Genomic DNA, 11600 nt, shown 5'->3' with positions numbered 1-11600 from the left:
ATATGACATTCAAAGAGGATAATAATGCTATAATATTTTGAATCCAACAGGAAGCGATACTTCAATTTCTCAGAAACTTCAGCTAGTTATGTCTTCCAGTTAGTATTAGAGCTTTGAATGCTTTGTGGTCTCCACGTATATCAGTAATATGCATTATCGCTGTGCTGGAAGGGCAGGGTTGTGGGGTTAGGTTTCATATCATAATGCACTGCTGGTTCTCCTAAATCTTCTTTTGCATTTTTTTCCAATATGATCTCTTTTAAAGACAGGAGTTTGGGAATGCTGCCGACTATAAAAACTGATAGATTAATTGACTCCTTTTGGGCTAACCATAAATGTAAAAAAACATTTTAAAATACTGTTTAATGTAGGTGTGTCATAGTGGATACAATAAACATATACTCTGGTTCAAATACTTAAACCCTTGGACATAGCCACTGGCTGGTCAGATGTTTAATGAATATGATCATTTAATCTCATGTATCTTTTGAATAGTTGATCCCATTCGAATCATGTCGCTTGCTGACATCACTCCATCAAAAATGGGGAAAATTTGACTGCTTTAACTCTTCCATGAAATATAAACAGGGTTGCCAATCAACATGGGTTTACAATATAGAATCGCAGAAACAAATATTGTAACTTATTCATATGTAGGCTGAGTCTTGTATATTATGGTGGTCAACACTGCATTTCAGAAAATTGGGTAAAGCACTTCATCCAGCGAAAATTAGTTCATACGTGTATAATTATAGATCAGTGTGATCTATCTCTCATGACTATGCTCATTCTAGGTATTTCAACATCAAATGAAACAGTAGACTCTCCACATTTCACATTGTATGTTTACATTCGATTACGCTTTCTCCATCCTTCTAAACATTCCACCCTCTTCAAAAAAATCATGACTACCCATTTCGACCCTGAATTTCATCATAATTATTCATACTTTGCTTCTTGTGGATCAATATGCGATCGTCAAGTAAACATATTTTTTGAATTTCAGTGAATAAAACTTGATTTAATTCATGTATCTGACGCTTGGTTTCACTGAAATCGCATAATATTGATGACAGAAGATGAATCATCATGTACAAGTACATAGTCAGAATTGCAACTGGGAATCAGAAAAATACGAAGCAAACAACCGAAAAATATGAAATGGGAGTATCATAAATAACTTGAATGAAGTTATCATTATATTTCACAAATAACCATCAATCAAAAGAATAAAATAGCTTACTTCATTCGTGTACTCACGTCAATTTTTTTGTAAAAATCAGGCTAAACATAGTTTGGTTAACTAATTTTCAAGGCTTATTGCCTTTAAAAGCTTCCTAGATGCCTGAGGACAAAAGACATTTCTTAGCCTAATTCAATGTAGATAAATCATAAGTTTCTCATCTGAAAAATATTCAATACGGAGGAGGCCAAAAAGGGGAATACCTGGGAAGATAAAATAATTTTAAGAAGAGGGATCAAAAAATGAAACTGTCCTTATTACTGTAGTTTTCGTGGATAACGGGACAATGAAAGTTCTGTAAATGATAATAGAATCCTTCTTTATTTCTTTCTCTAGACTTGCCCCTAACCAACCATGGGCTCACAGCTATTAAAAAATGCGAATTAATATCTTACAAATATACCTATTAGGAGCTTTTCGAAACATGCCAAAGTTCACGCTTATTCATCCTTCATCTTAGCTCTAATTCTACGAAGTTCTCTCTTTCATTCTCTCCCCATCTATAATGGACGTTTTAGAATGCAATTTTGAGGCTCATCTTTCTTCTATGCAATTTGGAATGTTTCAAGAAAGAAGATTACACAAACGCAGGTTCACGGTACTAATAAATTCTTATCCCCTTTCTCCATAATTTTTTTTTTTTCTAATTCTGGTTTGATCCTTCAAATTATCAAGCATTTTCTGAGAATTGACAACAGATCCAATGATCAAAGAATATTTTTAATCTGCATATCAACTTTTCGATACTAAACTAGATACCTTCAAAACACAGCAATGTCAGAGTCATTACATCCAAGGAGGGCTTGGGAGCTGGGCAAACCTCAAAACCCTGCTGGCCCAGGTCTCATATGCACATCATCGACAGCAATTTTAGACCTGGCACTGAGAAAGAACGATCATCCCAAAAACAATATTCAGGCCATAGAAACGCACTCAAATGATGGGCATTTTGTTTGATTCAGAGAGGAAAAACAGAGAAAATTCTGCAGATTATTCATTCACCTCAGACTCCGCCGCAGCCTCCGCAACCACAGAAGCAGCTGGAGGATTATGGGTAACCACAATCGGAGGACGAAGCGCCTTCTGAGCTTCAATCTTCTCTTTACGGGCATTGTACATGACCTCCGTTTCCACAACGATGAGCCTCTTAACCTGCAACTCCCCGAATCAATTTTCCATGGAAATTCGACGAGAGAAGAGGCAAAATCAAAGGAAAAACAGCCATAAAAATTGAAAAACCGACCTGAGTGAGCATACCCAGAAGAGAAGGCGTGTTGCGGTGGGAGACGGTGCGATTGCAGCGGCGCAAACGCATGGCTTCAAGGGTTCGCCTGTGGAGGCGCCTTGTGCCGGGGAGGCCGCGAACGAGGGTAATGTAGAGGCGCGGACTCCACTCGATGGGGACGCAGGCTTTGAAGGCGTTGAACGCGCTCATCGTTTGTGGTGTGATCGATTTTGCTGATCTCTTCCCCTGCGTGGATCGCCTGGATTGAATCTCCGTGCTAGGGTTTATAGTTGATGTGGAGGGCACTGGAGATAGATCCCCAGTTATCATTCATTCGCAATTTCATTAAGCTGGTGGGGAAAAATTGTACCTTTGTTTTACATGAAGGCATAAAACGAGATTCTCTCTCTCTCTCTCTCTCTCTCTCTCTCTCTCTCTTCTCTCTCTCTCTCTCTCTCTCTCTCTCTCTCTCTCTCTCTCTCTCTCTCTCTCTCTCTCTCTCTCTCTCTCTCTCCCTCCCTCCCTCTCTCTCTCTCCCTCCCTCCCTCTCCCCCTCCCCCCCTCCCCCCCTCCCTCTCGCCCTCTCTCTCTCTCTCTCTCTCCCTCTCTCTCTCTCCCCCTCCCTCTCTCTCTCCCTCCCTCTCTCTCTGCCTCTCTCTCTCCCCCTCCCCCCCTCCCTCCTTCCCTCTCTCCCTCTCTCCCCCTCTCTCCCTCTCTCCCTCTCTCCCTCTCTCCCTCTCTCCCTCTCCCTCTTTCCCTCTCTCCCTCTCCCTCTCTTCCTCTCTCTCTGCCTCTCTCTCTCTCCCTCTTTCCTCTCTCTCTCCCTCTTTCTTCTCTCTCTCCCTCTCTCCCTCCCCCTCTCTCCTCTCCCTCTCCCTCTCCCCCCCTCCCTCTCTCTCTCCCTCTCTCCCTTACTCTCTTTCTCTTTCTCTCTCTGCCTCTCTCTCCCTCTCCCTGATCCCTCACTCCCCCTCTCCCTCTCCCTTCCTCTCTCCCTCTCTCACTTTGGGATCGGGGATTCGGACAGACGTTCGAATGTTCGATCGGATCAGGCATTCGAACGATCGAATCCGAACACCGATCTGTCCAGTTCAGATCCGATCCAAACACGATCTGCGCGTCTGTTCAGATCGGATTGTTCGAACAAGATGGCTGTTCGGATCGAATGTTCGAATACGATCCGATTCAAACACATTGTTCGAATCGGATCAAAACAAATGTTCAAAACCAGCGGCACCTAACGGCCACCAGCAGCGGCCGGCCAGCGACCGCCAGGGGCAGCCGGCCAGCCACCGCCAGTGGACGCTGGCCATTTGTTTGAATTTTTTCGAACCTGTTCCAACAAATTCGAACAATTGGCCGATCGAACACAAACGAACCAAATTGTTCGTTCAAAACTTTCGATCGAACACGAACAAAGGGCCTTTTCGATCGAAAGATTCGAACAGATCTGTTTGAATTGGCATTTGTTTGTTTGAATCTTTCGATCAAGACTCAAACGATCCGATCCAATCTGATCCCCGATGCCTACTCTCACTCTCTTTTTTTCCCCACCTCTTTTCCTCTCTCCCTATCTCTCTCTCTCTCTCTCTCTCAGCCCCTCTCTCTCTCTCTCTCTATTTCACCCTCCTTCCCTCCCACTCTCCCTATTTCTGTCTCTCTCCCTCTCTCACTCCCTTCCTTACTCCTCTCCTCTAATCTTCTCTCCCTCTCTTTCTCTCTCAGCCCCTCTCTCTCTCTCTCTCTCCCCGTCTCCCTCTCTCCCAATCATCTCTCTCTCTCCATCTCTCTCTCCATCTCTCTCTCCATCTCTCTCCCTCTCTATCTCTCTCTCCCCAGTTTGACACTACTAATAATACAATACACTTACTCGCTTTATTTTTAAAACAAGAAAGGGCATTTTCCCTCCCTCATACACAGTTTTTGTCCTTTTTCTCTGCGACCCCTTCCAGTATAATTGATTGTTCTCACTTTTCTTTTTCCTTATGCTCATTTCTCATTACTTATCGTATCAGAGATTTTTTTCAAATAAATCTTATTTTTTCATATATCCAGTTCAATTGTTCCTCTTGCTCACGTCACTTTCATCCCACTTTCAAGTTCTCTTTTTGCCTAGTGCACTTGTCTCTTACTGATGACTCTTACCCAATCATGCACCTTGAATCCCTTCTGGTTTATTTTCAATTTTAATATCAAAATCTCAAAAAACATATGGCTGATAATTTCATAAAATTTTCCCATGATCGACTTTCTTACCTTATTTCGTTCTCATTGATTTAATCGTTCACTCCCTCACGCACATAATCTCACTTTCTATCTTCTCTCTATTACTCTTTTGCTACCTCTCATTGTGTATAGTTTTTTGAGGCTTGTTTGACTATAGGAAAATGATTCTTGAATGGAAAAATTATAGAATTCAATCATATTTGTACTATAAAACATAGGACAATTATATCACCTAGTTCAAAACTGATTCCATTATCATTGTGTTCCCTGAAAGTGTACCTTCAAGCCGTTCACATGTCTGAACTCTAGATGTATTCAGACGATCATCATAATGGTGGATCTCTTAAACTTTTCTTTGAACATTTCATCAATCTTCGCATCATCCTTTCACCCCTCACGGAGATACGGGGGGAACTCTATCTTTTGGCAATTGAAAAGGGTAACCCCTGGCTATAATTCTTCTGAACATCTTCTTAAAATCTTCATTACTTTCATGTATCCACCAAAGACAAGAGATCATATGCATGAGACCCTCTAGGCCCATATATTACTTTTGTTAACTACTTTAAATGCCTTGACTAACCTTAATAATTAATTATATAAGCATGTAGATGATTTGTAGATACTGAGATGAAACAATGTCTACTCTCATAGTGGACGATTGTGAACAGAATCATAACAACATTCGTCAAGCGGATTTGTAATTTCTCATTTTCTCAAGTGAGATGTGTTGAGCTGTTAATGTGTCCAAAATATAGACCTAGCCACCTGAACTTTGACACATCAAATCGTTCCCTTCATCTTGACGAGTTCAAATATCCTTCCATGTTCATTGTTATATCATTTAGTTCACACGTGGAGTGGAGATGAACTATGGGAAGAAGGGAGAAGAAGGGTTGGGCACCTGATCAAGTCTAGCTTGGGTGAGTTTCATTCAAAACCTTCCCTTGTCTATATTTAGTGAGGATTTTATTAAAACATATAAACTTCAAGTACATATTTTTATGTTCAAAATACCATTTATGTGTGACCATATAGACCCATGTTTCAGTCTAGTTAACAAAATATATTAGTCCAATAACCTTTAAAAATTAATTATCTATACAATCATATAAATGAACTAATATACCCCAATTAATAGCTTGCATGTCCACCCATGGGGTGCCAAGATACATCTGATACTTCAGAAGATACAAGGGAGTGCATTGACTCACTGATGGAACATTTATGTCATTGATTATTGTGTAATACAGATCAATTTAGTGAACTCTTCTTCGTAAAGAGCACCGACTATCTGTCCATAGTGTATTCTATTTACCTTCTCCCATTTCTATGATCCCCATCCTAATACATTTGTAGAAGCTATGGTAATGCAAGATGGCCGCCTCTGATGGGCCTTTTGACATAGATTCTGTGTCCTTGAAGTTAGACCGATGGTTTTATTTGTCTAGGGATTTAATGAAATCAATTATTTTACGTATTGTACGCCATGGCAGATCGATCAGTTCTTGGGTGAAATGTCGTTGCAAATGTGGCAGTTCTTGTTTGATCCGGCAGCCGATCAAGCATTATGAGCCCATTCGTTTAGGCAATGTCTGCTCTTGACGAAACCCACAAAAAAATTATCAGGGAGGCAGAGAGTGGAAGTAGAAACATTGTTTTCCGCATATCTTATTTCATTATTTTCAACTTCTCATCCAAGCACTGATTGATCAGCCTCATTTAATACCGATGGAAATGCTTGAAGATCGTCTATGCCGATCAATACAGTAGGCCCAATGGCAAAGGCAGTTGACATAGTGGTCTAAATCATGGCCGGCTAGTGGTTCTGGCCAATTGTTGACCAAATTCGATTGCCTCAGAACAGAAAATCTGATCAATCATATTGTTGATGGGATCCAATCTCCGATCCCTAAGACTACGAGAGGGTCAAGAAAGGCGGAGAGAATTTGATCATATTTTAAAGCCTATACAGAGAAAAATACTTTTGTGCGTTTTTCCCTTAGAGAGACTAGATTCTGCATCCTTGAGTTTCTCATCAGATAGCCATTCTCCACGCGAGTTGACGTCAAGGACACAGAAGGCAATCACAAGGCAGTCTCTCTTTAGTTCATCCTAATATTATATCAAAGTTTTCCACTATCTATCTGCCACATGTGCAACTACATTTCATGCATTCTTTCGAATGTCATGGTTATACAATTTATCCAATATATACTGACTTAACAAAGAAGCGAAGTAGTGTTGATGATCAAGCCATTAGGTGAGCTCCGCCGTAGCTTATCAGAGGCGGTGCAAGATGAGCTGGGCGCCGTGCTGGGGCTGGAGGGTGAGGACTGTGAAGGGAGCGTGCGTGTAAGCCGGAGAGAGCTCAAAAGAAAACTTCTGCAAGATCGACGCCAAACCCATTTTCGCCTCTGCCATGGCGAACCCCTGCCCAACGCAGATTCGAGGCCCACCGCCAAACGAGAAGAACGCCAGGCCGCCCCTCTCCGCCGCCTTCGATATCCCCTCGCTGAACCTCTCCGGGATGAACTCGTTGGCGTCCTTTCCCCAATAGTCGGGATCGTGCTGGACAAGAAGTACATGAAGGAGAAGCTGCACTCCCTCCGGAAAGGTATACTCGCCTATCATCGTTGGGGCCTTAACGCTCCGCAAGAGGAAGATAGCCGGCGGGTACAGTCGGAGCACCTCTTGTATAATCATCGATACCTGAAAAAAAACACAAGTTAAAGTGGTTGCTCCTTCGAAACAAAGGAAAAATACGAGTATTGGCTGGCGGTGCGCGTACGATCTTCAGCTGGCTCAGCCTCTCGAAGTCGGGCTTCTCTTGGTTGTAAACTTGTAGGACTTCTGCTCTTGCGCGGGACTGCCAGTTAGGGTTCATCGCCAAGGTGACCATGGCCCAGGTCAGGAGATTGGAGGTGGTCTCTTGGCCGGCGAAGTAGAAGAGCTTGCACTCGTCGATTATCTCCTCCCTTGTCATCTGGGACTCGTTAGACTGCAGAAGAAGGCCTAGAAGGTCGTCGTTTACATCCGAACCCTTCTGGAGAGCCGTCTCTCGCTTGGCGATGATTCCCCGGAGAAGGGAGTTAACCTCCGCGTCGATCTCTTTCATGCGTAGGTTCGTCTTCGTGGGGAGGAATCTGTACCCTGGAATCTGGAAGTTTGCAAAGGATTCCACCGTGAGCTTGGCTAGCTCGTCAAGGAGCTGGAAAATGCGCTGTCCTTGTTCGAAACTGCTACCGAAGGCTGCCCGGGAGATGACGTCTCTCGTGAAGTTCTGAAGCTCCGGCCACACGTCCAGCTCGCAACTCTCTTTATCTCCCAGCAAGCTCTCCCACCGCCCCACCAGCTCTGCACAGCACGAAGAAAATGCTGGCTGCATCCTCTGGCAAGCCCCAATAACAACATCGGAGTAAATTCAGGAGAAGACGGGTTCAATTACGATAGTTTTGGCAGAGAAAGAAAGAAGATATGGAGAGGAACCTTGAGTTTTTCGATGTGGAAGGCTGGGTTTATGATTTTCCGGTGCACTGCCCACTTTTCTCTGTCGAGGGTGACCAAACCGGAAAGAAGATAAGTCAATACGCGACTCGGCTTCGGCTTCCCGATACTCTCTGTCTTGTTAAGCAGAACCTCTCTGATGAGCGCAGGGTCAGCGATAATTATCCGTGGACTTGGCCCCAACCAGGTCAGATAAACCTTGCCTGCGTCAACCCATGATTCTCAGACCAAAGGATTCTTACCATGATAGAGAAAGCGGCATAGAGAGAGAGAGAGATGGATTGATGGTGGAGAGACCATTAGAAAGACAGTTAGAAAAACGGCGACCATGAGCGGAGATCAATAGGTGTACATTGATAGACAGATTGCCAGAGATCTAGAGAGAGCCCGTGAGAGTTAGATATATGGAGACCATGATGGTGAGAGATGAAAGACAATGAGAGAAAAGGATACAGAGACCACTGTTTAGAGAGATAAAGAGACGGTGACCATGATAGAGAAAGATGAAAAGCGGCATAGAGAGAGAGAGAGACTATGAGAGTGCTAAATTGATAGAGACAGAGGGGCAAAAACGCCGAGCGTGGAAGAGAGGACATAGAGAGAGTTATGAGAGATAAATAGATAGATAGAGAGACCATGAGGGAGATAGAGAGATAGTAAAAGTGATAGATCGACCATGACAGAGAGAAAGAAAGAGAGAAAGAGAGGGCAAAAACGCCGAGCGTGGAAGAGAGGAACCCATGAGAGATAAATAGAAAGATAGATAAAGAGAGAGAGATAGATAGATAGATAGAGAGAGAGATAGAGATAGATAGATAGATAGATAGAGAGAGAGATAGAAAGAGAGATAGATAGATAGGTAGATAGAGAGAGAGAGAGATAGAGAGCGAGAGAGATAGAGAGCGAGAGAGAGAAAGAGATAGAGATAGATAGATAGATAGATAGATAGATAGATAGAGAGTGAGATAGAAAGAGAGATAGATAGATAGGTAGATAGAGAGAGAGAGATAGAGAGAGAGAGAGAGAAAGAGATAGAGATAGATAGATAGATAGATAGATAGAGAGAGATAGAAAGAGAGATAGATAGATAGGTAGATAGAGAGAGAGAGAGATAGAGACAGAGAGAGAGATAGATAGTTAGACAGAGAGAGAGAGAGATAGTTAGACAGGGAGAGAGAGAGATAGATAGAGAGAGAGATAGATAGAGAGATAGATAGATAGATAGAGAGAGAGAGAGAGAGATAGATAGTTAGAGAGAGAGAGAGAGAGACAGAGAGAGAGACAGAGACCGTAAGTCTTGGCGAGCTGGGCGACGAAGGGCTGAGCGCGGGGGACAATATCGTGGGAATAGGGCATGGGCTTCAGTTTGGCCTCCTTGTAAAGCCGCATGCTTTCCCTAAGATCCCCGAAGAGGAAACGGTAGGAGGTACCGTCGATTCCAAGCTCCCGTATTTTCTTCTCCATCGTTCTCGGCGTCCACCACAGCCGCTGCAGCGCTTTCAGAAGCCATCCCAGGATCAAGAACCCTGCCGCCCAGCTTATCCATATGCCGACACCTTCCATTCCCACTGCAACCGAAGAGGTTTCTCAGTAGCCCAGCGCAACGGGAAGTACTTAGCCGTGAGAATTTTCAATCCCTGAATTCTGCGACTTGAATGCTTATCCGGTTGTTTACCAACTCACGCAATCGCATTTACCGTTTTCCTCAAACCGACACTCTGCCATCGCTGACAGGCAAGCGTGCCTGCGGACGATGTGGACTTTTCCGTGGACGCATAGACGTGGGTCATTCACGGCATGGGTGGAGATGATTACTTCAGGAAAGTTTCATTGGATCTAGTGCACACTTTAGTGGTGGTGTACATTTGGTTCAGCAAAGTATCCAGGCCTTTTACTGCTTGCAGAGCAACTTTTCCTTCTATAGCTGGAGGACGGATGACGGATCTTCTTTGCCTGTTCAAAAAACATCCGTCATGGTGGATGACTGAATGGAGAAATTTTAGTCATCCGTCACTAGCCATCTGTCATCTGTGACGGATGATAGATAACTGAAATGATAAACGGCTGACAGGACGAATGGATGACTTGAGGTGGTCACGGATATACTTGGCTCTCTCATTTGCTCCCTCTCCCTCTCTCTCTTTCTGTCTATCACTCCCTCGGCTCCCTCTCTCTCGATCATTCCCTTGTCCCCTCTCTCTCTATGGCTCCCTCTCCTTCTCCCTCTCTCTTCTCTCTTGATCGCTCCCTCTTCCTCTCTCTCTCTCTCTCTTTTTCTCTTGATCGCTACCTCTTCCTCTATCTCTGTTTCTTTTTCTCTCGATCGCTCCCTCTCCTTCTCCCTCTCTTTCTTTCTCTCGATTGCTCCCTCTCCTTCCCTCTCTCTCTCTCTCTCTCTCCGCCCTCTCAGTCTACTTCGTCATCCATTTGTCCATTATCCGTTCCGTTTCTGCCAAAGACGAATGACGGAACGGGACCGATGACGGAGTTGTGACGATGACGAAACCCAAACGGATGACCAATGGGACGAGCCAAAGTGCTTTGGACAGATAACTGAACGGACGACCAATCAGTCTTGTTCTGTCCGTCCAAAACCATCATCCGTCTACGTCCAACAGCTCTAATTCCTTCCTATTTGTGACACTTAAGAGAGAATGCCTTTTTGATATTTCTATATCCATCATGATTACTAAGAAATGTTGGGCTTCAAATAGTGATATTATGAAATGTCGGAGTGAAAAGGTCATGACAGTCAATTGTAAGACATGGGAGTGGAGGAAATTAAGACTGAATGTGTAGTCATTTTTATATATATATTTTTGGAAGTTATTTCGTATTTTCTACATTATTCTTTATGTTTTGAATCATGATGAATTTGATAGATTTTCTTTGGTACACAAGACCAAACACCACTCGGAATCTAAGACTATTTTCAAATGATGCCTAACTAGACTTGTTGAGACAACCAAGCAGATCAAAGGCGAGCTAATTGGAAAGGGAGACCACTTTCAGTGTAGCCCCTATAAATGGGAACATAATATTTTCTAAATTTGACTTAAAATAGTTTATTAGGTTGAAATCATCCAGGACCGAGATGATCAAACATCAGGTCTAGGTTTAGGTTTTTGTTAAAACCAGAATGAGGCCAGACCGTGACTTTCCCAAATCACAATCAGCTATTCATTTCTGATTTCATATTATTAATGTTAGACTTGACAAAAGGTATGGTCTATAGTAAAGAAATCAAATATGTGGATGAGTAGATGTATTTGGACCAAAGGCCCAAGGAATTGGTGGTGCACACGACCATGCCCCATCATCAGACGTGACACCACCACTATAGGAGGAGATGACCCATGTCATGACACGTCGCCATCGTCAACCTTGGACTCGAGATCC

The 11600-nt window shown here is 43.3% G+C and overlaps 2 protein-coding genes across 2 annotated transcripts; both read right to left on the bottom strand.

The window, feature by feature from the left end:
- Positions 1 to 1947: 1947 nt before the first annotated feature.
- On the bottom strand, positions 1948 to 2806 carry LOC144710682 (ribosomal protein L30 family protein). The gene is made up of 3 exons (XM_078584510.1): positions 2487 to 2806; positions 2246 to 2395; positions 1948 to 2125 (listed from the first exon to the last, which is right to left on the bottom strand). The coding sequence occupies exons 1-3, from the start codon at positions 2796 to 2798 to the stop codon at positions 2114 to 2116; spliced, it is 474 nt and encodes a 157-aa protein (XP_078440636.1). The 5' UTR covers positions 2799 to 2806; the 3' UTR covers positions 1948 to 2113.
- A 3973-nt stretch (positions 2807 to 6779) lies between these two features.
- LOC144710200 (cytochrome P450 CYP72A616-like) lies at positions 6780 to 9900 on the bottom strand. The gene is made up of 4 exons (XM_078583900.1): positions 9491 to 9900; positions 8184 to 8404; positions 7486 to 8085; positions 6780 to 7406 (listed from the first exon to the last, which is right to left on the bottom strand). The coding sequence occupies exons 1-4, from the start codon at positions 9762 to 9764 to the stop codon at positions 6978 to 6980; spliced, it is 1524 nt and encodes a 507-aa protein (XP_078440026.1). The 5' UTR covers positions 9765 to 9900; the 3' UTR covers positions 6780 to 6977.
- Positions 9901 to 11600: the final 1700 nt, after the last annotated feature.

The sequence above is a fragment of the Wolffia australiana genome, chromosome 12, assembly GCF_029677425.1.
Source record: "Wolffia australiana isolate 7733 chromosome 12, ASM2967742v1".
In the NCBI taxonomy this organism is placed as follows: domain Eukaryota; kingdom Viridiplantae; phylum Streptophyta; class Magnoliopsida; order Alismatales; family Araceae; genus Wolffia; species Wolffia australiana.
This window is presented reverse-complemented; position numbering and strand designations above follow the sequence as displayed.